The 26115-nt window shown below is 40.9% G+C and overlaps 1 protein-coding gene across 2 annotated transcripts in view; it reads left to right on the top strand.

Moving 5' to 3' along the window:
- LOC138765230 (sortilin-like) overlaps positions 1–26084 on the top strand; it is a 64712-nt gene extending 38628 nt beyond the window's left edge. Inside the window, exons 15-21 of one of the 2 annotated variants that reach the window (XR_011358540.1) lie at positions 3906–4095; positions 4608–4724; positions 8286–8394; positions 10487–10599; positions 12162–12276; positions 15655–20412; positions 23989–26084. Coding sequence is in view for 1 of the 2 variants with exons in the window: in XM_069942210.1 (XP_069798311.1) it covers positions 3906–4095; positions 4608–4724; positions 8286–8394; positions 10487–10599; positions 12162–12276; positions 15655–15669 (659 nt within the window). In the remaining variant the exon portion in view is untranslated. Of the gene's footprint in view, positions 1–3905; positions 4096–4607; positions 4725–8285; positions 8395–10486; positions 10600–12161; positions 12277–15654 lie in introns of both variants that reach the window. The other variant, XM_069942210.1, reaches the window with a different exon arrangement.
- Positions 26085–26115: the final 31 nt, after the last annotated feature.

The raw sequence follows: 26115 nt of genomic DNA, 5'->3' as shown, positions 1-26115 counted from the left end.
AATCTACCTTGTAACGGATAACAAGATGACAGTAACCAGTATTCCACTGACCCAGCGTGTACATGGTGATTTTTCAAGCTGCGTGTATTCCCTGGTTTTACAGCAATCCTGTCAGCCTTGCTTTTTATGCATTTGCATGGCTCCATTCTTTTCTTGCCCATCCAAAAAAAAATCACATGATCCAGTCTTGGCACTCCTTCCAACTCACTACTGCTTCAGCCTCTCCACGATTGCAGTCACCTGCAAAGTAATTTATGGCTGTTTTCTTCCCAATTGCTTTCATTATACTGCAGTACTCTGTCGTGGCAGGCCAGGCAGCATCTGTGGAGAGAAAGTTAACATTTCTGGTTGATAACCTTCAGAGCTAAATTGCTTCCCCAATCGTTAGGCTGGCACAAAATGAGCACATGGTGTTAGGGTAAGTGTGTCAGTGTAAGTTGAAGAAATAGATTGTTTGAATATGGTTCTGAAGGGATGTAACCAGTAGAGTACACTGCAGGTCAGTTCTTGGCCCTCGATTTGATTATGACTAGAGTTAATAACCCAGAGGAGGAGGACAGGGTTCTGATGATGTGGGGGCATGTTATTGAGGAAGTTTTTGACTCTGAGATAGAACATCGATACTTTGAGTGTGCAAAACTTGGCAAATGGAGTTTAATGTGGGGAAAGTGAGTTCATTCATTTAAGAGGAATCTAAAAGGAGTTTTATCCAAATCGAGAAACATTGCATATCCCATCAAGCAGATTAAGAAATTTGTATTGTTTGGAGTTGAGAAGACTGACTGATGGGGTATTTTATCTAAACATAACCTTTTGATGGGCTTGACAAGATGGATGTCAGTTTTCAAAGTTTGGATTTATTATCCGGGTGTATACGTGACCTCACATACAGACCTAAGATTCTTTTTCTAGAATTTTACCTACTCTGATTTTTAGGACACACCAAATATGAATATGGTGAGTGTGACAAAATCACAAATGACAAAAAAATTGGTTCTGATGGTGAAGAGGGTAGTTTTTCAGCTGCTAAACTGAGTTGGTGAGATGGGTAAAACACTAGTGAATTTGAATATTTAATCCGGCATATTGCCCGTATGTAGTTTCTGTTTTGAGGAGAGATTAGACAGCCAAGCTTATGTTTCTGGGAGAGAGAAGGATGATCTCATTGTGGTATACAAATTTATTTAGGGCAAAAGTATGGTAGATAACATAATGCTTCTCTTTGCCAGGTGTGATATAACCAAAGGCGATAACCTTTTAAGGTTAAAAGATTAGGAGATGATTTGAAGAATACCTTTGCGCAAAGGGTGGTTGAAATTTGAACTGTCTTTTTTTTAAATTTTTTATTTTTCACACCATAAATCACTTTAGCCATGATATACACTATTTCTTTTTCACACATATACAGTGACTTTTTCTCCCCCCCCCCCCCTTTCCTCCCAAACCACCCCCCCCACCCCCACCTCTCATCCATTTTAGGTATACAATCTAGGTTGCATTAAGCCAGTCAGACAATGTTGTCATTCAACAAAATTACACCAGAAATTCTACTGAGTCCATTCTTTTCTTTCCTTCTCCTTCCGTCAACTTAGGTAATGTTTGTCCCCGGTAGGTTTTCGCTATTGTATTTAATGTAAGGCTCCTATACTTGTTCGAATATTTCAATATTATTTCTTAACCTATATGTTATTTTTTTCTAATGGAATACATTTATTCATTTAAATTTAGTAGTTTCTTCCTTTTAATTTGGTTATGTATTCCATTAATATTTAAAGACATATAGTTCAGCGTAGCCCTTTTATATTTTGTTTATCTTCTCTTTCCGTTTTTCCATCATTACCTTTCTTCCTTTTCCATTTCTGTTTTCTTATTTTCAACTCTTTATAAGACAACATTCCTACAACATCTAACATTTTCCTTATTCTCCTATTTCTATCTTATTTATCCCCAATCTCCCCTTCACCTCCTGAGTTGTCCTTTATCCCTTGTCGGACAACCACATCTCCCCTCTCCATTTGGATTTGCGAATCCACTCGCAAGCGTCAACTGATTTTGCAGTGACCGCTATTTCCCCCCACCCCGCCTCCCCCAGAAAAGATTTCACTTTTCATATGTCACAAAGGTCACTCTTTTAATTCCCTCCTTATTCTCTCTATTCCATTACCTTCCCTTATTAATTCTTGTCTATACTATCTATATTTTCCTCTAAGTACAGATACATTCATGTATGCTCATTGTCTCTATTCACTCTTATACCTCTTTACCCGCATACCTATCAATCGTGATCATTTTTACTCTCATTACCCGTCTTCATCCCTCAGTCTATTTTTGTCTTTACCCACATACATATCAATCGTGATCATTTTAACTCATTACCCGTCTTCCTCCCTCAGTCTATTTTTGTAATTGTTCTGCAAATTTTCGTGCTTCTTCTGGATCCGAGAATAGTCTGTTTTGTTGTCCTGGAATAAATATTTTCAATACCGCTGGATGCTTTAGTATAAATTTATACCCTTTCTTCCATAAAATCGCCTTTGCTGTATTGAACTCTTTTCTCTTCTTTAGGAGTTCAAAACTTATATCTGGATAAATGAAGATTTTTTGCCCTTTATACTCCAGTGGTTTGTTGCCCTCTCTTACTTTTTCCATTGTCTTCTCCAGTACCTTTTCTCTTGTAGTATATCTTAGGAATTTTACTACAATAGATCTTGGTTTTTGTTGTGGTTGTGGTTTAGAGGCCAATACTCTATGTGTCCTTTCTATTTCCATTTCTTGCTGTAGTTCTGGACATCCTAGGGTCTTAGGGATCCACTCTTTTATAAACTCCCTCATATTCTTGCCTTCTTCATCTTCCTTAAGGCCCACTATCTTTATGTTATTTCTTCTGTTATGGTTTTCCATTGTATCTATTTTTTGAGCTAGTAGTTCTTGTGTCTCTTTAGTTTTTTTTATTAGATTTCTCCAATTTCTTTTTTAAGTCCTCTACCTCCATTTCTGCTGCTACTGCCCGCTCTTCCATCTTGTCCATTTTCTTTCCCATTTCTGTTAAGGTCATCTCCATTTTATTTATTTTCTCTTCTGTGTTGTTTATTCTTTTTCTTAAATCCTTAAATTCCTGTGTTTGCCATTCTTTAAATGACTCCATGTATCCTTTAATAAGAGCAAGTATATCCTTTACCTTGCCTTTCTTTTCTTCTTCTATTTCACTGTACTCTTCCTCTTCCTCTTCTTCTTCCTCTGGGTTGGCCATCTGTTGTTTCTTTGGTGCCCTTTCCTCCTCTTCTTTCTTGTTTCCATTGTCTTCTGTGGTCTCTTCTTGCTGCAGGTGTTCTGCAGCTGTCGTTGCCGGCTGTGGAGATCGACTCCCCAGCTGGTCCCCCCTCCCGTCGGTGTGTTTTTTTTCATTCGCATCGCGCATGCGCGGTTGCGCACTTTTACTCGGCTCTGTGAGCCATTTTTGTAGTCCATTATTTACCGACCTGAGGGAGCGGGTTTCTCTCTCCGCAGCGGGCCTCTTCGGACAGGTAAGGCCTTCACCTTTTTCCTCCTTTGTCTTCTCTTCCTCTCTTCTTACCGTTGCTTTCGATTTTTCTTTTTTTGTCACCATCTTCTTTCCACCTTTATACTCACTTTTCTGTAACTTTTATTTCTGTGCCTTTGTGTTTTCCTTTGTTTTTCCTGACTTTTCTGGAGAGGGCTGGAGTTCACCGTCCGGCCACTACTCCATCACGTGACTCCTCCCCAAATTTGAACTGTCTTAATGGTTGAAATGCCTTTCCATCTTGTGCTTTGGTATGAGTCTGTCATTAGTGTAGATGGGTGCTTCGTGGCTGGCCTAGACTCATTTAGGCAAAAGGATCGGTTTCTTTTTGGATTCTGGAAATGTTTCCTTTCAATTTCCCCAGGTTCCGATGATGACTACATCCAGTGGCTTGCCCATTCAAGTAATATCGATGATCCTAATGATGGCTGTATGTTGGGTTACAAAGAAAAGTTTCGCCGTTTAAGGAAGTCTTCCCTCTGCCGGAATGGACATGACTACATTGTTAATAAGCAGCCCAATGTCTGTCTCTGTACTCTGGATGATTATTTATGGTAGGCTCTGATTTTTAACCATCTTAAATCTGTGGTGTAAATTATTTAGCATTCAGAAAATCAACAGATAATAGCAAATATTGCTATTTGGGTTAAGTTTATTGTCACATTATATCTGGTGTAGTGAGATTTCTCTGCAAGCGTTCTAACAGATCAACTCCAACATTCATACACTGTTATAAAGTAGAACAAGAGTACAATTACAGAATATAGTTTCAATGAAACAAAAGGTGAATTAGTACATAACAAGGGCAGTAAGAGAGCACTGTGGGGTTCATTCAGGAACCTGATGGCTGTGTTGTTGTGGGGGGTGGGGGGGGCAACTGCCTTTATGCCTCCGAAGTATTTTGTATTGGAAGAAATATGGACTGGAAATGCCTTTCTGAGATTGGTGCAAACCATAGATCTATTCAGTTTCAGACACCTCTGAGTAACCTGGCAGAAGATGGATTTGTTAATTTGATAAATTATCTGACAATGGTTCAGTTACTCAAGCTTTTTTTTCTTTCCAGTGACTTTGGATACTATAGAAAGGAAAATAGTTCGGAATGCATAGAACAATCTGATCTTCAGGGCCATGACTTGGAGTTCTGCTTGCAAGGAAAAAAAGAAATACTGAAGACAAATGGGTAATGTATCTTGATTTGATGGGCTAGATGGCCTACTCCTGTTCCTATTTCTGATGTTCTTAAAATGATATCGGGATTTTTTTTTTACATCTGCAAATTTTGCCTCCTGAACAACAGTTGGTATGATCCAAAGTGGCTCCCTTTTGTTCTTTAGCTGGATATGGATTTTTTTTGAGATTTGGACTTGGCAGGATTTTTGGTGAGACTTAGCCTTCTGCATATTTTTTTTCCAGATGTACAAGACCACAAGATATTGAAGCAGAAGTAGTGTATTCCATCATGAGCTGATCCATTCTGTCACTTAGCCCCACTCCCCTGCCTTCCACATCCATTTTAAATGGTTGCCTCACAATCCTGGAGGTTAATCTTTAGGGTATCCTACACAAGGACTCCCAAGTCCCTTTGCACCTCCAAATTTTGAATTTTTCTCCCCATCCTAATAATCTGCCCACACATGTTCCAACACAATGCTGGAGAAACTCTGCAGGTCAAACAATGTCCTTTATATAGCAAGGATAAAAAATAGATAACCAACATTTTTTGGCATGAGCTCTTCATCTAGGAATGGAATAATGTCAGCAGGTGTCCAAATGAAAGGGTAAGGGGAAGACGTGGTCTCAAAGGCAGGAGGTAATAGGTGGAGAAGGGAGGGAGGGGACAGCAGCAAACAAGAGGATGTGGGATGGCTTGATGAATCAAGAGGGAAGGGGTGGAGAGCCTGTGAAGGGAAGGGAGGGGAAAGGAGAGCAAGTTTAGCAGAAACAGGAAAAGTCAATGTTAATGTCAACTGGCTGGAGTGTGCCCAGACGGAAAATCAGGTGGTGGTCCTCCCATTTACGAGTGGTCTTGGTGGGATAGTACATGAGACCATGGACAGACATGAGAATGGGAGTGTGATTCAGAACTGAAATGGTTGACCTCTAGGAGGTCTCTGTCACTGGTGCAGACAGAGGAAAGTGATCTCCCAGACTGCACCCAGTCTCTCCAATGATGAGAGGGCCACAAAGGGAGCACCCTTTCCAATAACAGGTATGGGGGAGGCGTGCTCACACTTTTCAACATTGTCTTTCATTTGCCACCTCTCCTAATCTTTTTCAATCTCTCTGCAGCCTTTCTGTTTCCTCTCACCAGCTTCCCTCCACCTATCTTTGTGTACATACATTGCTACTTCTGTACAAAGCCCACTCAAATTAAATACTAGAAATCTCTGGCAAATCCATTAGTTTACTCACTTTATGCTTATCAGAGGTTTTGAAGCTGAGATTCCCCCCTCCCCCCCCCCTTGCTGGCTTCCAGCAATGCAAGTGCATCAAGGATATGAGCAGGACCAAAGAGAATGGGGGAAAACCTGTTCAGAACTGATAGGAATGGTAATCGTATGGCTATGCTGCCTTCATTAGAGGCCAGATTATTCCATCCACCAAGCAGAGGACATGTTCCATTCCCAAATGTGACGCTTGGACTAAACGTTCTATAGAGCTTGCCAAAGTTTTGGCAGTTCCTTGACCTCTGGATGGTAAGCAAGAGATCAACCCTAAAGGGAATGATTCAGGGTATCAGAAACCTCTATGTATTCTAATTTCTTCCAAAATCTTTTTAAAAAAAAAACTTTTATTGAGTTGAACAAAAACCCTTTACACAAGGTATATTAATGATAACATAAATCAAGTCATATCATATACATATCACATATCATTTGTAAATTAGAAGTAGAACCATTATTATTACATTAACTTATTTTGTTCAGGAAATTATAATAAACTATTAAATCATAATTCATAATGTCAAAAATCAATATTGAATACAAAAATTATACAAATATACCCACAAAATTCCCTTACATAAGATATTTTATACTTCTCTGATTTGGTCGTTTTTGTGTGATATGATCTGTAATCTGGAGTTAAATCCCCTTTACTTATTAATCTTAATAATGCAAAGGGGGAAAAATTTCTTAGCTACGGCAGGTCCAAACCCTATGAATTAAAGAAGCATCACCTGTTTTACATTAATCACATCGGAGATTTATGTGCGAATAAAAAGGAGACCATTTTAATTTGAACATAAGTGCTCTATGAACCACTTTAAATTGCAGCAGACAATGCCATGCACAAAGGGACTAGCTGTATAAGAAATAATTTGCCCTCTAAGATATGCTTCCATGTGTCCCACACAGTCAAGATAGAAATTGTTGAAGAATTTGTATTAAAGAAGAAATTAATTTGGTCCTCCATAAATTTGAAAAAATAATTATCTGAAAGTAGAATTAAAACGCCAATGTCTTTGTAGAAGGAAGATCAGGAAAATTCATAGAAAGAATGATAAGAACACGGTCAGATAGCACTATACTCTTATGAGCCCAGAGGACTCCAAAACCCAGCAGCAATGGTTACTTCAACAAAAGTTGCTTTTAATTTTCTTTAAACACAATAAAAATATCAAACTTTAACTTATTACTATTAACTTAACCTAACTTAACCCCCTTCTAATTCTAAGTGCACGTATATGTTCAGGAAATTTCTTTGTTTCACTGTCCAATCATTCTCCTTTCACTTCTCCAAGGTCACCGGTATTGAGAAATTCTTGTACTATGCATAGAATTTAACATTTATGTATCTTCACCAGGCTCTGGTGCTTAAAGTTAAATGATTACCGCTCAGGAAGGTTCTTGTTGGTTTCAGAGAGATATTTTTTGCTCGTTGGACACACACAAACTGATTTCCTCCAATCAGTCACTTCAGTGTCTTGCTGAAGAAACTTGCCCCATTGTGGATCTTCCAAATGATAACCTCTTCCAGGTCACCACAAAGTTCCTCTTGTCTTCCTTATTTCAGGAGAAACGCTCTAGCCAGACATTTCCTCTTGTAAGGACTACAAGGGTTTTGAACAGGCTGAACTCACAACCAATCTTCAAAATGGGGTTTTTCAAACTGTGGCTTTTCAACAAGCTGCCAGCTTTCCATTTCGCAGCCTCAACTGCTACTGTAAAACTGATTTTTCACTCTTGCTCTCACTCTCTCTGAAGAATCCTGCTTGTTTTTTCCTTTCTCTGCTTGTAAAAACCAAATCGCCTCCCCTAAGACCTCAAACCCATTCTTTGAAAGATCATATCAGTACTTGGGCCCGGACTCTGTTCCATTTGCACCTCCTTTTTAAGTTCTTTACAAAGCAGTTCCATTGTCTCTGCAAAATCACTCGGAGACTCAACGTCCGGCTTCAGAAAAGCTCTTTCATTTTCAATGAGATGTCTTTTGTGGTGTACCTCTATGAAGTGACGACGCTAAATCCCCCACAACCTATCTCCATAACCATTTAACCCAGAATAATAGCCTGATATTCACATGATTTGGTCAATGAAATTGATTGATAATCTATTAAAGCATAATCTTCCACATTCATTATATTTTATCTTCAGATCAACTATCAGGTCTTTTCACACACTGATGTGTCCATAAGCTAAACGTATTCTCATTTTTAATCTGTTCACATTTTTTCATAAAATCTATCTCTACTATTTTAAGGTGAGAAATTTGACAGGTTTGCAAATATTCTTTTCTTTAGATACCGAAAAATTCCTGGAGACCAGTGTTCAGGGGGCATCAAAGTGGATCGCGAGGTAAAAGATATCAGTAAAAAGTGTGTCAGCAACTTGCTGGAATCACAGAAACTGGTAAGTGCACCTGGAATTATGCAACGCATACAAGGGCATTTTGGCTTCCTGGAGGAAACAGAAATGGTCCCTTTTCAGGATCATTACTTGGTTTAAAATCTGCACAGGTAGTAATTCTCCAATTATTGCTTTAATATTATGGTTAAAGATGGTGCAGAGGAAATGTGCAACAACATGAGACATGACCATAGAATTTCGTCACATGTTCATGACCATAAATTCAGATTCTGAATTGTTTGATGGTCTCTGAAATAGGAAGGAACTTGATAGTTGATTCAAAAATCTGAAATCCAGAGATTTACTTGAGCATATATAGATAAATATTAAACTAGCCATGATACAAATTTTTAATTGATCAGTGTGTGGATTACCAAATGCATATTTATGCTCACTCTCTGATAAATTTTCCATATGTACCTGATGCTAAATGTTGCAACACATCTATTCTACCAACCAAATGTAGGTTGAATGTAAAACTAGTAATGTAGTTACCAGTGTACCTATCTCGGCTGCACCATTTCATCAGATGCAAGGATCGACAATGAGATAGACAACAGACTCGCCAAGGCAAATAGCGCCTTTGGAAGACTACACAAAAGAGTCTGGAAAAACAACCAACTGAAAAACCTCACAAAGATAAGCGTATACAGAGCCGTTGTCATACCCACACTCCTGTTCGGCTCCGAATCATGGGTCCTCTACCGGCATCACCTACGGCTCCTAGAACGCTTCCACCAGCGTTGTCTCCGCTCCATCCTCAACATTCATTGGAGCGACTTCATCCCTAACGTCGAAGTACTCGAGATGGCAGAGGTCGACAGCATCGAGTCCACGCTGCTGAAGATCCAGCTGCGCTGGGTGGGTCACGTCTCCAGAATGGAGGACCATCGCCTTCCCAAGATCGTGTTATATGGCGAGCTCTCCACTGGCCACCGTGACAGAGGTGCACCAAAGAAAAGGTACAAGGACTGCCTAAAGAAATCTCTTGGTGCCTGCCACATTGACCACCGCCAGTGGGCTGATCTCGCCTCAAACCGTGCATCTTGGCGCCTCACAGTTTGGCGGGCAGCAACCTCCTTTGAAGAAGACCGCAGAGCCCACCTCACTGACAAAAGGCAAAGGAGGAAAAACCCAACACTCAACCCCAACCAACCAATTTTCCCCTGCAACCGCTGCAACCGTGTCTGCCTGTCCCGCATCGGACTTGTCAGTCACCAACAAGCCTGCAGCAGACGTGGACACACCCCTCCATAAATCTTCGTCCGCGAAGCCAAGCCAAAGAAGAAAGAAGAATGTAGTTGGCATCCAATCAAAATGTTCCTCAAATTCTTATCGTATCATGTTGAACTCGTACCACATTATAGTGTGGTGAAATTGACAATACTAGTTTCAGTTCCAAATATTGCTGTTAAGAATTTTTAAAGTTGCTTAAATTTATATAGTTTGCACATTGTTAAAATACAAAGGAATTTGTAAAGACATGTCTCCTGTAAGTTTATTTCCTGGTAAAATTTACTTTGGATCAGAATACACAGAAATGTTGATTCTCAATACTTTCAGAATTGGTGCTTCAACAAGTACAACAATGTAGAACTTGAGTATCAGTTCAAGAGAACTTAAAATAAATCTTTGGACTTTTCTGTTTGCAAGTGCATGGTGAGCCATTTTGTTGTTTGGGCCAAAGAGAGTAGAGTTCATTAACATGGAGGAACAATACTGCAAGATGGATCCTGGTTTCCCCTAATTTGCACACTTTTTCTCAGAGATCATTCTCCATGATCTTGCCAACATGATGTGATCTGGGTTGTGGTCAAAGCCACAGTTTAAAAGAATGAAGCTTGTGTGATTATTTAGATTGGGATAAAGGTCAACAAGAAGAATTCCTCCCCCCCCCTCCCCCCCCCACCCTTGAATTGGATCAAAAGTGCTAAAATGTACACACTCTGCTTTTGTTTCCCTGGTGTCAGTGAAGAGGAATTCAAAATGTTGACTTAAAATGTCTTGGAGAGAAGACCAAGATCTCTGTGGGAAGATATGGGAAGCACTTGTTGCTGAAACTTGGTGAAAATATTTCTTTTTGGGTTTTTTTCAGATTGACTATCACAGAACCAGCTCTGTGCCCATTATTGCGACTGTAATAGCATTTTTAGTCATACTGGTGATCTTTGGAGTGATCTTTATCAAAAAATACGTATGTGGTGGACGGTAAGTCTATTTGATTTAATTGACTTTTTAGTTTAATATAGAAATACTGTAAATGCGTGTGTAATAGTTGAATTTTATGGACGAACTTTTAGGGTAAAATTTGGAGGGGTCAACCATTACATTTACCACTTTTAACCACGCTAAGTACCTGTGTAGTTGGAGGCGTTGGAAGCTCAGATTGGGTGGGGTGGCTGGTTCCAAGTGGTAAGTCTGCATTCGGGATGTTGGGAGCTCAGAGTGGCAGGAGGCCAGGGCCTAGGTGAGAGTACGCGGTTGGTGTGTCGGTAGCTCGGATGGGCAGATGGCCGGGACCTGGGCGGTAGGGGCTTCATGAGCTCTGATGGGCAGATGGTCAAGGCCAAATATAGGGGGTTGACTTTTACACACAGTATATGGAAAATATCATATTTTGGGGCCAAAAATTGGGGGGGGGGGGGGGGTCAACTTTTACATGGTATTGACTATTGCACGTACTTGATCTTCTGCTTAAGGTCTTTGTTCAGTTGGAAGTTGATTTTGATGTGAAAAAGAGATGCGAGAATACAAGGTTTTATTTGGTTGGTGTAGGATGATTTGTCTTGAATATAATTGTCATCTGTGAGTATATTGGGATGCATTGTACAAAATCTTTGAATCGTTATTTGGTTGTAAATTTGCATATACTCTTGATTGAAGATTTTTTATTCTATACTTTCTGCAGTTTGGCATACCTTTTAATAGTTTTGTGTGAGGTGGGTTTTAAGTTGAAGCATGAGATTGGTTTGTCGCCTTGAACAATTGGTAAAATTAGGGACCAACTCAATTGCCTTTATGAGGAAAATTAAAACATTTAAATTTTAGATACATTATCTATTGCACAAATTTTAGTGGGGCTATAATTTGACAAGGTGCAGTAGCTTGCATTGGAATTGTAGTTACATTTTGGGTCAGACTTGGACATTGGGACACGAAAAGAAGTTAATTTGAATGTTGAGGTGTGGGTGCAATGTTTAGCTTCAAGTACCAATGGCATGTAAACAGAAGTGGTATTTTTTAAAGCTGGTATTTTGGGAAGGACTGTGGAAAATTCAAGATGACCAGATGCACATGAAATTAAGTAGTCTTCTCATCTAGAATTCAGGTTCTCCTCGGACTTGTGCAAATTTAATGTACATTTATCTAAAGTATGCAGATTTTTTAAAGATGACTGGGGTAATTAATAAATTTTCTTTGCACACTTCTATTTCCTATAAACTTCTAAGTCTTGAGGAGACAAGAGTTGAAAGTCCTTGTTGCTCCATTCTGATGCAGTGGAAATCCCATCATTCTCCATTTTGAATTGAGACAAAATCTCAACCCACATATTAACTGAGGCCCAGGATGCATCCAAGATTTGCTTTTCTATTTCAAATGCTACTGGGGATAGTTTGAATCCAGGAATTATTTTTACTGTTGCTTATTCTCAATTTTATTTGCAGAGGCTAGAAGACTACTATTTTCTTGCACTCTTCCTTTAATGAATGTGTAAAATTAATAACCAAGAATGTCAAACTAATTTCTCAAAATTGGCTTTCATCTATCAGATTTTTAGTACATCGGTACTCCGTCCTGCGGAAGCACGTGGAGGCTGCGAACACAGATGAACTTGACACATCAGCATTTGTCCATAAACCAGAGTACCATGATGATTCAGATGAAGTAAGTATAACATAGTTGAGCCTTAACTTCCACAAGTATTTACAGAATATGCAAGTTCCAGTTTATTTATCATCCGATTGCACAAGTCCAACCTGACGAAGCAGCATTCTCCAGTCCTTGGTGCAACCAAACATAACACGCATACAGACAAGCAATACATATGCAGGACAAATATAGATTTAGTAAGTTATCTTTCTCCTCTTGATCTAATTGTTGGCACTCCTCCTTATAGTCAAAAAATGTTTCCAGTCTGCAAGCATCTGAGCAATTGGCCAATCTTGACACTACAGCAGTTTTAGGCTGCCTTCAGACAAGAGAGTCACCCCATCAGTCACAGTGATGGATAGAAGTTTGCAACACTACATACACATTCCACAGATGCCTGGTCAACATTCATAATGGCAGGAATGGAAAGACAGCACAGAAACAGGCTCTTCAGCTCATGTTGGCAATTAACAACTGATCTTGTAGAATTTTTTTTGTTCTCTATTTTCACATCAACTTCTCCTCCCCAGTGGTAAGTAAACTTATCAACTCTCACATCTCTGGGATGTAGGAGGAGATGGGAGTAGACTTGTGTAGTCACAAGGGACCGACCACTGACAAACTCCCAAGACTGCTAGAGATTAAGATTAAATTTGGATCTCTGATGTTGAGGTGGTGGATCTCCCACCTCAGCCTCTCCCTATAACTTACGTCCTCCAATTCCAGCAGTATCCTGGTGAATCTCTACACCCCTTTCAACTTATTGACTTCTTTCCTATAGCTGGACAACCAGAACAGCACACGGTAACTTTATACTCAATACCAAACATTGCCTTTACCACCCTGCCCACCTGAGTCACTATCTTCAAAGCTCTGTACCTGTGCCCCTATGTTTCTTCTACAACATTTTCCTGGATCCTACCATTTGCCATGCAAGTTTGACTTGCCAAAGTACAACACCTCACTCTTGTCAGAGTTCAAATTCCATTTTGTTCTCCTTGGCCCATCTTCCCAACTGATCCAGATCCTGTTGTAAAGTTAGATGTACTTCCTCACGGTCCACTACACCAATAATTCTGGTGTTATCTGCAGTTATTAACGTTTGCTACAGTTGTTTTAAATTTAGACATGCAGCATGAGCCCTCGAGCCCATGCCGCCCAATTACATTCAATTAACCTCCAACCCTCATAGGTTGTAGGTTTTGAAAGGTGGGAGAAAACAGGAGCATCTGTAGGAAACCCATGCAGTCATGGGGAGTTTGTACAAAGTCTTTACAGACAGTGCCAGATCTCTCTCTCCCCCCCCCCCCCCCCCCCACTCCCCATGTGCTAACTGTGCTTGCCCTCATGCTATTATCAATATTAATAATTTGGATAACAAAAGTGAACCCAACACTGACACACCACTCACTGATCACAGCCTCCAATCTGAAAAGCATCCCTCCATTATTACCTTCTGACTGCTTGCACTAAGCCAATTTTCAACTTTGGCTGGGTCACTTTGGATCCCATGTGATCTAACCTTTCAGATGAAAGGTCCTGACAGGATTTTCCCCAGGACCTTGAGAGAAGTTAGTGAAGAAATACCGGAGGCTCTGGCGGTGATTTTTCAAATGTCATTAGAGACGGGTAGAGTGCCGGAGGATTGGCGTGTTGCGCATGTGGTTCCTTTGTTTAAAAAGGATTTGAGGAGCAAATCTAGCAATTATCGGCCTGTAAGTTTGACGTCTGTGGTAGGTAAATTGATGGAAAGCGTTCTTAGAGACAGTATATATAAGTATATGGAGGGACAGGGTCTGATTGGGGACACTCAACACGGATTTGTGCGTGGAAGGTCGTGTTTGACCAATCTTGTTGAATTTTTTGAAGAGGTGACTAGGAATGTTGATGAAGGTAGAGCAGTGAATGTTGTCTATATGGACTTCAGTAAGGCCTTCGATAAGGTTCCGCATGGGAGGTTAGTTAGGAAGGCTAACTCCCTGGGTATTAATTTGGAGATAGTCAAATGGATTCAACAATGGCTGGAAGGAAGGTGCCAGAGAGTAGTAGTAGATCATTGTTTGTCAGGATGGAAGCCGGTGACAAGCGGTGTACCTCAGGGTTCGGTATTGGGACCGTTGCTGTTTGTCATATATATTAATGATCTGGAGGATGGGGCGGTAAATTGGATTAGTAAATATGCGGATGATACTAAAATAGGGGGAATTGTAGATGATGAAGAGGGTTTTTAAAGATTGCTGAGGGATTTAAACTGCTTCGAGGAGTGGGCAGAAAGATGGCAGATGGAGTTTAATGCTGATAAGTGTGAGGTGCTTCATTTTGGAAAGAATAGTCAAAGCAAGACATGTGGTAAATGGGAGGGCGTTGAAGAATGCAGTGGAGCAGAAAGATCTAGGAATAATGGTGCATTGTTCCCTGAAGGTAGGAGCGGGGTGGATAGGGTGGTGAAGAAGGCCTTTAGTATGCTTGCCTATATAAATCAGTGCATAGAATATAGGAGTTGGGAAGTAATGATGAAACTGTACAGGGCATTGGTGAGGCCAAATTTAGAGTTCTGTGTGCAGTTCTGGTCACCGATTTATAGGAAGGATATTAACAAGATAGAGAGAGTGCAGAAAAGATTTACAAAAATGTTGCCTGGGTTTCAGCATCTGGAATACAAGAAGAGATTGAGCAAATTAGGTCTTTATTCCTTGGAACGTAGAAGGCTGAGAGGGGATTTGCCAAAGTACAACACCTCACTCTTGTCAGAGTTCAAATTCCATTTGAAGTGTTTAAGATAATGAGAGGGATAGATAGAGTTGATGTGGAAAGGCTTTTCCCATTGAAAGTAGGAGAGATGGATACAAGAGATCATGAGTTGAGAGTTGACGGGCAAAGGTTTAGGAGTAACATGAGAGGGAACTTCTTGACTCAGAGAGTGGTTACTGTGTGGAATGGGCTTCCGGGAAAGGTGGTGGAGGCAGGGTCAATTTTGTCATTTAAGAAAGAGTTGGATAAGTATATGGATGGGAGGGGGATGGAGGGATATGGACAGAGTGCTGGTAAGTGGGATTAGAGGAGGGTACTTGGATCAGTGCGGACTAGAAGGGCCAAATTGGCCTGTTTCCGTGCTGTAATTGTTATATGGTTATATGAACCTGTCATATGGGGCCTTGTCAAGTGCTTTGCTGGAGTCCATGTAAACAATATCCATTGCTCTGCCTTACAAACTTCTTAAAGAAAAACCTACCAGAATTGTGAGATGCACACAATTGAATTGTTGATAGATTTGCTGCTTGAATATAGGATTGATTAGTTTAGTAGTCTGAAATTATTCGTTTGCGCAGTGAATTTTAACTGAAGATCAACGTTTTTTCTTGCTAGAAAACCCAAACTTGTTTCTTTTAACAGGATCTGCTGGAGTAGAAAACAGTGTGAAGTTAAAATATACTGTTCTTGCCAAACAAACATCATCGTAGTTAGAGATGCCTGCTGCCTCCACCTGATACTCTCTGAAACCTAAATTCTGATTGGACAACAGGCACAAGTGATGTAACATTTATGAACGTGATCCATCTACATCTGCAATCACGTGAGGCTTGTCCTGGTTTACTGGAACCACTTGAACGTTTTGTTTCATGGTGAATGAGAATGAAGAACAGATTTGGTGTTGACCAGAGTTGTTTTTTTTTATTTTTGTGATTTTTTTTGGGGGGGGGGGGAACTTTGGTTTATTTTCATAGCTTTTTAAAATCTGCTTCTGGGTACCTAATGCTCCTATGGACTTTTTTTGTATAACATGCCATTCTTGACAAAAAACTGCACTAACCCAATAACTTTTATTTTGTGCTGAATCTAATAATCACAAATTAAATGCAGTGAGTGAATTTGTAAATCAGTACAAATTGTGGAATGTGGAAAATGGCATTGAATCCAGAAATCCAGGTAGAATTCCATGTCTAGTTTTCAAAAGCACAGTTAATTATGACCATGCTTTTTCTAGAACTACTCAGTGTTACGTAACTCCTTTTTATTGATGTGTCGCAAGTTTAATTGGGGAAGCTAAATGTGGAAAAGCAGCATTCAGTAGGAGCTCTTACAGAGATTTGCTCTGCATATGGACTATATTAAGATGCACATCCATACATGAAATCATTCTGCCTTGAATTAAATGAGATGATTTAGGGAGTATTTTACCACTTGAAAGTGTTATGCCTCATGAAGAGATGATTAAGAGCATTAACACATTTAGAATAAACCTTAATCATTCTTAATTGTAATTTAATTTTAAAATCAAATGATTGTGTCATGACCTTGGCTACTTTGTTTTAATTACTGCTGTAAGTAAAACGGTTGGTATTTTTAGAAATGAATACAATAAATTAACTGAATAATATCCGGTCCATCCTCTAGGCACTTTTTTTTAAATTAAGCACCTAACTATTCTGGTTGGCATTTGTTTTTAATTGAGTGGTAAATTCGAAAGCAATGTAAAATTGTTGTGCCTAGGTTCTTTAGGATGTGATAACTCCATATTATTCATTTTTCAGAAGGAGAAAGTTAATTGTGTTCTGAATTTGGTGAATAATGAGTTCCAGGACATATATTGTAGCAGTTAATTTATTTGTTGACAACCTTTTAACAGTTGACTTTTTGATTTCAAAAGCTTGCAAAAATCTCCTATTTAGCTGTTTAAAATATGAGATTGTATTCTACTTTGTGCTGTAAATTGTGTATGGGGGAAAATATCAACAGCAAAGCCTTTCTGTGAATCGATATCACAGCATATTTAACTCGTACCTAGACAAGCAACTGCTTCTGTGCATGCAACTGGGTAAGGTGATGAAGCCTTTTTGGTTCTCTATTTTTGGAAGCTGCTTAGTATCTCGTGCAGTTGTTCGTGAGTATATTTGCTATTTTTGACCACGAGTGGCCACTCCACTGAAAGCAATGATTATTTCCTGATCTTGAGTATCAACATTGCTCCAGAATCCCAGATCTCTTAGTTTTTAAGTTGGGTTTCTTGCAGAGAAATGAGCATGTCAACTTAATATTAATCTTTTATCATAGGAATTTTGAGCATAATGCTCCATGATATATTTTTCATCATTTTTGTTTTAACTTTAACTTCTCTCAGTGAGCAAAATTCTGGATTTCTCGAAGTCATTGTATTCACTGTATCTTGTGTAAATAGCCTTAAATTGAAATAGAATTGTGCCTGAATTCAAGCCATCTCTAGGATAACTGATGATGTAATATTTTCCTAATTAGCTAAATTATAAACGGCAAAACGATTAATCCATATTTTATCATCTTGATCGTTTTATTTCATCTGCACACTTGGAAAAAAAACTGGAGGGAAAATGATTACTGGAATTCCTGCATATAAAGTTTTATCATTGTCTTTTGTTGGCCACCTTTCCTTACTAATCTGTCCTGCATCTTTGATTGAAATATTGATTTGGTTTTGAGACCATGACCTGAATCCCCATCCACCGTCTCTGGAGCTGCAGTGAGAGGATGTACTGGCTGCTTTGGATAAATCTAAATTGGAATGGTACTGTTCAAATTAATCCACTTGGCGAATGTGAATTTTAAAAAATTCGCTTTACCTGTGGGCAGGAGATTTTCCTCATTTGTACCAGCTGCTTTCTTGTGTGCAGCTTTGTATACTTGGATTTGAGAAGTTGCCGATTCAACTCTTCTGCGGAAGGGTACTCCACTCCATGGCTTAGTTAGTCATCGACAGAAGTGAAACAATTTTGTATGAACAGAAATCACTTTTTTTCATTGCCCTCATCATTTTTGGCCTGATCTTGGTGCTGTTCTCCAATTCCACTATATTTGGACTGAGGGGACACACAGCAATGGGGATCCATTCATCTTTTTGTTCTGCTTATCCATGGTGTTTAGAGTAGAGATAACACTCATCATTGATCATTCATGTTAGTAGGGCTCAGCTATTTCAAACAGATCTTCCAGTTGTGTGGCAATGAGTTAGAACTTGAGCCCTTCTAGTCTGTGCTGAAACTTCTTTTTAAACCTAGTCCAACTGGACCTGCACCCAGTCCATATCCCTCCATACCCATTCCATCCATGTACCTGTCCAAATTCTTCTTAAAACTGAGTGCACATTAACCACCTCAGCACACTCCCACCATTCCCTGTGTGAAGTTTCCCCTCAACTTTTCCCCTTTCACTCTTAACCCATGCCCTCTGGTTTGTATCTCACCCATTCTCAGTAGAAAAAGCCTCTCTACATTTAACCTGTCTATCTCCTTCATAATTTTTTAAATATCTCTATAAAATCTTCCCTCATTCTTCTACACCTAACCTGTTTAACCTTTCCCTGTAACCCAGTTTCTGAAGGCCTGGCAAAACATCCTAGTCAATCTTCTCTGCACTCTTTCAGTCTTACTGAAATCTTTCCTGTAACTATAGTACTCCAGTGTGAATGTATCGTAGCCGAGGGGACGGGAGGGTTTGGACTTTGGAGTTGGAACTTGGGCATCAGGAGCTCTGGTGTAGGCCGAGAAGAGGGTTCAGCATCGGGAGCTCCCGGGTTCGGTGACCGGTGCACCCAATGACGAACCTTCCCTTTGACAGTTAGCCTACAGGCACACACTTGAGCTCCTGATGCTGTCTCCGAACCCGTCCCTTGGCCTACCTGAACTATGGGGCATAATTTGCTGTCTTCAACAGCGCCCCCCCCACTGAAGTCTGTGCCCTCGGTGGCTGCCTAGTTGGCCTCATGGTAGTGCTAGGCCCTGACAATACTCCAAATTTAGCCTACCAATGTCTTGTACAACTCTATCGTGTATGTCCTTTCTGGGTTTGTCCTTCCAAAATGCAACACCTCACGCTTGTCTGCATTAAATTCCATCTGCCATTTCCTCAGCTGGTCCAGATCCCTCCACAAGCTTTGAAAACCACTTCACTGTCCACAACCCCTCCGATCTTAGTGTCATCTGCAAACTTGCTGATCCAATTGACCACATTATCATCCAGATCATTGATATAGATGACAAACAACAGTGGTCCCAGCCCACCATTAGTCACAGGCCTCCAGTCTGAGAAGCAATCTTTCACCATCTGAACCTTCCTGACTAACCTCCCATGTGGGACCTTGTCAAAGGCCTTACTAAAGTTCACGTAGACATCATCCACAGCCAACTTTCCTGTTAACCTCCTTGAAAAACTCTATAAGATTGGCTGAAAGGGAAGTTTGTATGTCTTGGAATTGGTTTTACTTGAAAAATCTTCCCTAATGATTTCTCCATTTGCTTCAAGAGACAAGTAGTTGTGAGATTTATCTGGCAGAGGATACCAGTGGATTTATTACCTTGCATTTTCAGTAATTTGACAATTGCAAAAGTTTACCCAGTAGTTTTTATTCTCTTCTGGGTCATTGTATGAATCAAGTCAATTCTTTGTCCATTCAAACTGGCACTTAAAAATGGAGAGAGTTTTTAATTTCAAGTATGAGTTTTGAGTTTTCATAATCTTTAAGCCAAACAGGATTGATTTTTGTTTGCTTGGAATTAAATTTCTTCAATATAAGAATTTTTTTAAAATTAAAGTCTGCTTAAAGAATAAAATGCATGATTTTTATTGATTAATATTGTTCATTAACTTGAAAACAAATTGGTCTTCTCGTGTAATATGCTGTTATATTCCAAAGTGAAAAATTATTGTAGAAACTAATGGACATCAGCTTTAATGTTAAATATATTCCATGATTTGTTTATATATAATTTCAAATTCCTTGTTAATTTTAATATTCAAAGTAATTGTAACTGGAAACAAAATTGCTCCAAAATTGTTGGAGAGCACAGTTACCTTGTGAAGATGATTTGTATTGTCCTCTGAAAGCTGGTGTGATTTAATTGATTCAAGCTCTAAGCATTTTTGTTCGTGCAAATGGTTATCAAGATGTTTTGTTGCGTATTCCTCTCTTGCAAGAGATTCTTAAACTGAATGACAACCTGTCTTACTGTGTTTTCGTTTAATCAAAAGATTAGTCCTTCTCCAACACGCTGCTGTGACTGTACCAGCATCCCAGCTTTGAATCTGGCGCTCTCTGAAAGACGTTTATACATTCTCTCTGAGTCTGCATGGATTTTCCCCGGCTGTTGCAGTTTCTTCCTACCCTCCAAAACGGATGCGGTTGTAAGTTGATTTGGGTGTAAATGGGCGACACTGGTTTAAATGGCCAGAATCGGCTTCTACTGTGCTGTTTTTTAAAAAATAATAATTTAAAACTTCAATCTCAAAATCCTTAAGAAATGGGAGAATTTGTAGTTGGGTCGAAATGATTTGTGAGGGCAAGATGTCTCCTACTATTCAGTAGTGTTTTTTGGGGAAGCAGCTTCACTGACAAGGCTGCAGGAAATTCCAAAGAAAAACTATGCTGGAAGCAACAGGTTGGATGGCATCAGTGGTTTCAGTCGAAACCATTAACTGCTTCTCTGCAATTCGTGGTGATTCTATGTTTGGATTGATCATTTTAAAATTTCTTTTTAAAAAATTAACTTTAAGAAAAGACCGAAGTACCATGAATCTGGAGCTGAATCAGAGAGCACTCTTGGTCTCTTTGCAAATGGTTCTTAACATTCTAAATCAGTCCTCCTGGGTTCCCTAGATTCCACAGTGAAATGGTGCCAAATTAGTTTTCTTCTCGAATAGGCAACTAGTTGGATAGCAGGCTTGGGCTTTGAAAATAATTGTGTTCTTGGGCCGGGTTGAAACTTTTAAATGCTCCAATGCTCCGGACTGTATCTGTAAATAAATGGACTGGTCCGTAAATTGGGTTGGGTTCAGATGATTTTGTGGCCAGTTTGAGCTGGATTTAATTTTAAACTAGAGCAGCTGTCTGGCACAGCTGCCTCCACACCCTCTTTGTGAATTCTTCCGATTTCAGCCCATGGGTGGACATCCACACATATTTGTCCCCTGTAGCAATGTTCATGCATCGTCCTTCATCCATTGAGCCATGACCTGGGCCAATCTATTTCTGCAACATCTGCAGTTCTTTTTACTGACTTGCTTGGTGCCGTGCTTTACAAACCATATAACCACTTACAGCACAGAACAGGCCAGTTCGGCCCTACTAGTCCATGCCGTAACAAATCCCCACCCTCCTACTTCCACTGACCAGCACCTGGTCCATAACCCTCCAGTCCTCTCCTCTCCATGTAACTATCCAGTCTTTCCTTAAATGTAACCAATGATCCCGCCTCAATGAGCCAGAAGCTCATTCCACATCCCTACCATCCTTTGCGTAAAGAAATTTCCCCTCATGTTCCCCTTTTAATTTTCCCCCTTCATTCTTAAACCATACTCTCTAGTTTGAATCTCCCCCACTCTTAATTGAAAAAGCCTATCCACATTTACTCTGTCCCTTTTAAAATCTTAAACACCTCTATCAAGTCCCCCCCTAGCCTACCATTTAATGCATATGACCTTTTTAGATTTGCATGTTCTTGCTAAAATGATATTGATTGTATTTGTGCCTCATGTTATCTCAATCACAACAAGGATACCAAGTGGCATGCTTTTTGGGACCTATTGAACAGTGGCAGGGATGGTGTCGTGTCATGGAGGTCCCATTTTAAGAGGTAGGCAGAAACAGGAGGTCCAGATACAACCTACAGAAGGCCATTACCAACCCAAATGACCACCCGCATATGTTTTGGAGGGTGGGAGGAAACCAGAGCACCCAGGGAAAATCCACAGGACTCTGCTAGTCACTCGGCAGCTGTGGAAAGACTGGATGTCATTTTATTGTACAAGATTAAGTGCAGCGCATCTCGTCTAGAATTCAATGCCTTCAAAGAGTGATGCACCCTCACAGCCTCCCACAGGGCCCAGCAGCCCTGTGTTGCCAGTTTCTGGGGCTGACATGCAAAGAAGGCAAATCATCGGAGAGGGTCCAGCCTAGATGTTCCTGACAACCTGCATGACCAACCGGCTGGAGTTTTTGTAGGCATCTTCAATTGCTTGATCAAGAATTTGTGTGGTGCCAGAACAATAATTGTGTTCTCAATCAGCAAGACCAAAGAACTTCAGGAAGGGGATGCTGAGGGGCTGTGCACGTTGTTGATGGGATGGAAAGGGTTAATAGCTTCAAGTTCGTTTGTCCACGTATCAGAGGACATCTGGATCCACCAACCCCTCTATCTTCCGAAGTGTAAGGGGTTTTGGTGTGCCATCGGATGCTCGGTTGAATGTCTGCAGCTACCCTGTGGGAAGTGCACTGACTGGTTTGGAAACTCGAGTGTGCAGGAACGCAGAAAGCTGCAGAAAGTGGTAAACATAGATATCTAAGTACGTCGTGGGCTCAGCGCCCATCCAGTGAAGAAGCTCATTGGGACGCTGCCTCATTAACATCATAAAGGACCCTTAACACTTGCTCATAATCTCTTGTTGCAGCCTTGAGGCAGAAGGTACAGAAATGTGAAGTCCAGCACTAGTTTTTAATTTCCTGACGGCTATGAGCTTCTGAAGACTGTAAGATGTAGGAGCAGAATATTTGCATAAACGGTGCTATATTATTCCTCTCGACCCCATTCTCCTTCATAAACCTTTGACATCCTTACTAATCAGGAACCCATCAACATCAGCCTTAAATGTACCCAATAACTTGGTCCCAACAGCAGTCTGTGGCAATATTCGACAGATCCACCACCATCTGCCTTAAGAGATGTATTCTGATGTGTTCTAAAGGAATGTCCTTTTATTTTGAGACTTTTGGTGCCAGACTGTCCAATTACTGGAAACCCCTCTGTCCACTCTATCCAGCCCTTGCAATATTCAGTCTGCTTCAATAAGATCCACCCCCCCATCTTTCTAAACTCCAAGTACAGGCCTGAGCCATCAAATGCTCATATGTTAACCCTCTCTTCTCAGCTCATTCTCATCAACCTTCTCTAGACTCTCCCCAAAGTCATCACTTCCTTAGGCTTGAGATCTGAAGTGCACAATGCTCCATATGTGGTCTGACTGACACTTTAAATCCTTGGCATGGCAGCATTGCATCCTTATTTTTACATTCTAGTTCCCTTGCAGGTCGACCTTTAGTGAATCCTGCATGTGGACTCCTAGCCCTTTTGGACCTCTCTCTGAATTCTTTCTCCATTGAGAAAATTGTCTACTTCATTCCTTCTACCAAAGTGCTTGGCCGTAAACTTCCCTACACTGTGTCCTGTCTACACTTGGCCCTCTGCAGACTCCCTGCCCCTCCACCTACCATCACATCAGTCTCAAAGCCATTAATTCTGTCATCTAAATCATTTGCATAACAGCTTGAAAAGCAACAGACACAAAATCCATCCCTGTGCGATTAGCCGTAAATAGCCCATTGATTTCCACTTGTTTTGCCTTCTGCCAGTCAGCCAAACCTATCCATGGTTAGTACCTATCCCATCATACCATGGGCTCTCTCCTGTTTAGCAGCCTTACGTGCAACATCTTGTCAAAGGACGTCCAAAAATCCAAGTAAATGCAACCCACTGACTCCTTTGTCTATCCTGCTTGTTAATTCAATAAAGAATTCAAAAAGATTTGTCAGCCCAGATCCCCCACTGAAGGAAGCTGCTGATTTGGCCCATTTTTGTCTTTAACTTGTCTGTACAACCCTAAACATAAACTCCATGAGGATCACCAAGAGATCTGTGTACTATTGAAAACATCGTTTTGTGGCGTTAACAGCAACTTAACATTTATTTATACTTTTGTCTCTTTTAGTGTGGTAATTTTACTTGCACTGGTGAAGAAGGGGAATGGCAGGCTTTGCCTTCACTGCTCAGGGCATTGAGTACTGAGGTAGGGATGTCATGCTACAGCTGTACAAGGCATTGGTGAGAAGCTGCGGTTGTAAGTAAACAAATGCCGGAGGCACCTGGGCGATCTCACTGCATCCATAGGAAGTAAAGATCCATACCTTGAAAAGGGACTTGGGTCCTCTTGCCTCCCACCACCTTTGCCAGCATTTGTGTTTTTACTTTGCTCTCTGAAGCATAGTGGTGGAGGGGTGTGGGGGGGGTGGGGGGGGCCGCAGGGAGAAATGTTTCTTTAGGTAAAATCATAAGGGGTAGGGGATCGAAAACTAGAGAGGCTTGACTGTTCACAGAGGATGGTGAGGATATGGTATGAGCTGCCAGAGGAAGTGGGGACAATTGTTCAAAAGTGACTGAGATAGGAATATGGGCTGACTAGTTTCACACACCTGAAAGGTCGTTTTACAGTGATTAATTATACAAATCATTCAGCAGAAAAACGTAGAATTCAGGGAGAAACGCTGTGGTGAATGACTGCCAAGCTACCTGTCTCTCCCCCCCCCCCCCCCCGACGCATTGTCACGATCTGCTGCTGGTGCTCAGCTGGAGGGGCTAAAAGAGATCCATAGCAGACTGTGTCACCCAGGAGTCACGAGATTCTTCCACTACATAAGGGCTAACAACCTTCCCTACTCTGGAAGAAGTCAGGAAACTGACTAAAAGCTGTCCTGTTTGCGCAGAATGCAAACCGCAATACTTCAAAGCTCTGGAGGCCACTCTCATCAAGGCATCCCGACCTTTTGAGAGGATTAGCTTAGATTTTAAAGGACCGTTACCTTCCAACAACAAAAATGTACATTTCCTCACTGTAATTGATGAATATTCCAGGTTTCCCTTTGCAATACCCTGCCCTGATGTCTCGTCAGCGTCTGTCATTAAGTCACTTGACAGAATTTTCAGCATTTTTGGTTTTCCCGATTACATTCATACTGATAGAGGCTCAGCATTCATGAGCACTGAACTGCGGCGAGCCCTGCTATGGAAGGGGATTGCCACCAGCCGTACCGCGAGCTACAACCTTCAGGGCAATGGTTGAAAGGGCTAATTCTACAGTCTGGAAGATTGCTCATCTTGGTTACCCTGTTACCCGGTGGCAGGAGGCGCTGCCTGAGGCGCTACATTCTATTCGGTCTTTATTGTGTACTGCAACAAATCAAACACCTCATGAACGTATGTTTGCCTTTCCTAGGAAATCAGGATCTGTGATGGACTGGCCAGTCTGTTCATCTGAGCCTGGAACCGTGCTGCTGAAGAGCACGCTCGGGCGTGTAAAACAGGCCCCCTAGTCCAACCAGTTCAGCTACTGCATACCAACCCCAACTACGCTCATGTTAGATTCCCAGATGGGAGTACTGACACTGTACCCCTAAGAAATCTGGCCCCGCCTGGTTTGCCCCTTCCTTGCACCCCTACTCAGAGTGAGCCTGAGAGGTTGGACTCACCCTCCCCCCCCCCACCCCCCCCCCAGCCTATGATCCCTAGTAAGCTTTCAGATGGCCATGCTGAGGCTCCACTGCCTCACACTGGCGATTCTGGAGCGGGTCCAGAAGCCAGTCCTTCCCACACTACAGACCCAGGACCTGTACCAGTTCCCAAGGTTGTAAAGGAGCCACCTGTTTTGAGACGAAGCACCAGAATTCGTAAACAACCTGATAGGCTGGACATATTCATAAAACATCTCATTATATTTCGATTGCTTGCTAGATACTGGCGTATTTTGGCTGTTAGAATATCTCAAGGCCAAACATAGTATCCATGTATCTCTTGCTTCAGTCTTTCTTAGCAGCTGCCCTTTTGATTTTAACCCTTCTGCCAGGGGGAGACTGTGGTGAATGTCTTCCAAGCTGCCTGTCCCCACTCTGGCGAGCCTTGCTGTACTAACATTGACTGTGCATTACCTCTTCTGTTAAGGACACTCCCCTTGGATATAACTGTATATGCACCTATTGTCTTTCATTATTGTACCATGAGTTTCTACTAATAAAAGCCATGATTATTGTTTGACCACATCGTCTTTGTCTACTTCATCAACTGG

The sequence above is a fragment of the Narcine bancroftii genome, chromosome 5 (assembly GCF_036971445.1).
Source record: "Narcine bancroftii isolate sNarBan1 chromosome 5, sNarBan1.hap1, whole genome shotgun sequence".
Taxonomy (NCBI): domain Eukaryota; kingdom Metazoa; phylum Chordata; class Chondrichthyes; order Torpediniformes; family Narcinidae; genus Narcine; species Narcine bancroftii.
This window is presented reverse-complemented; position numbering and strand designations above follow the sequence as displayed.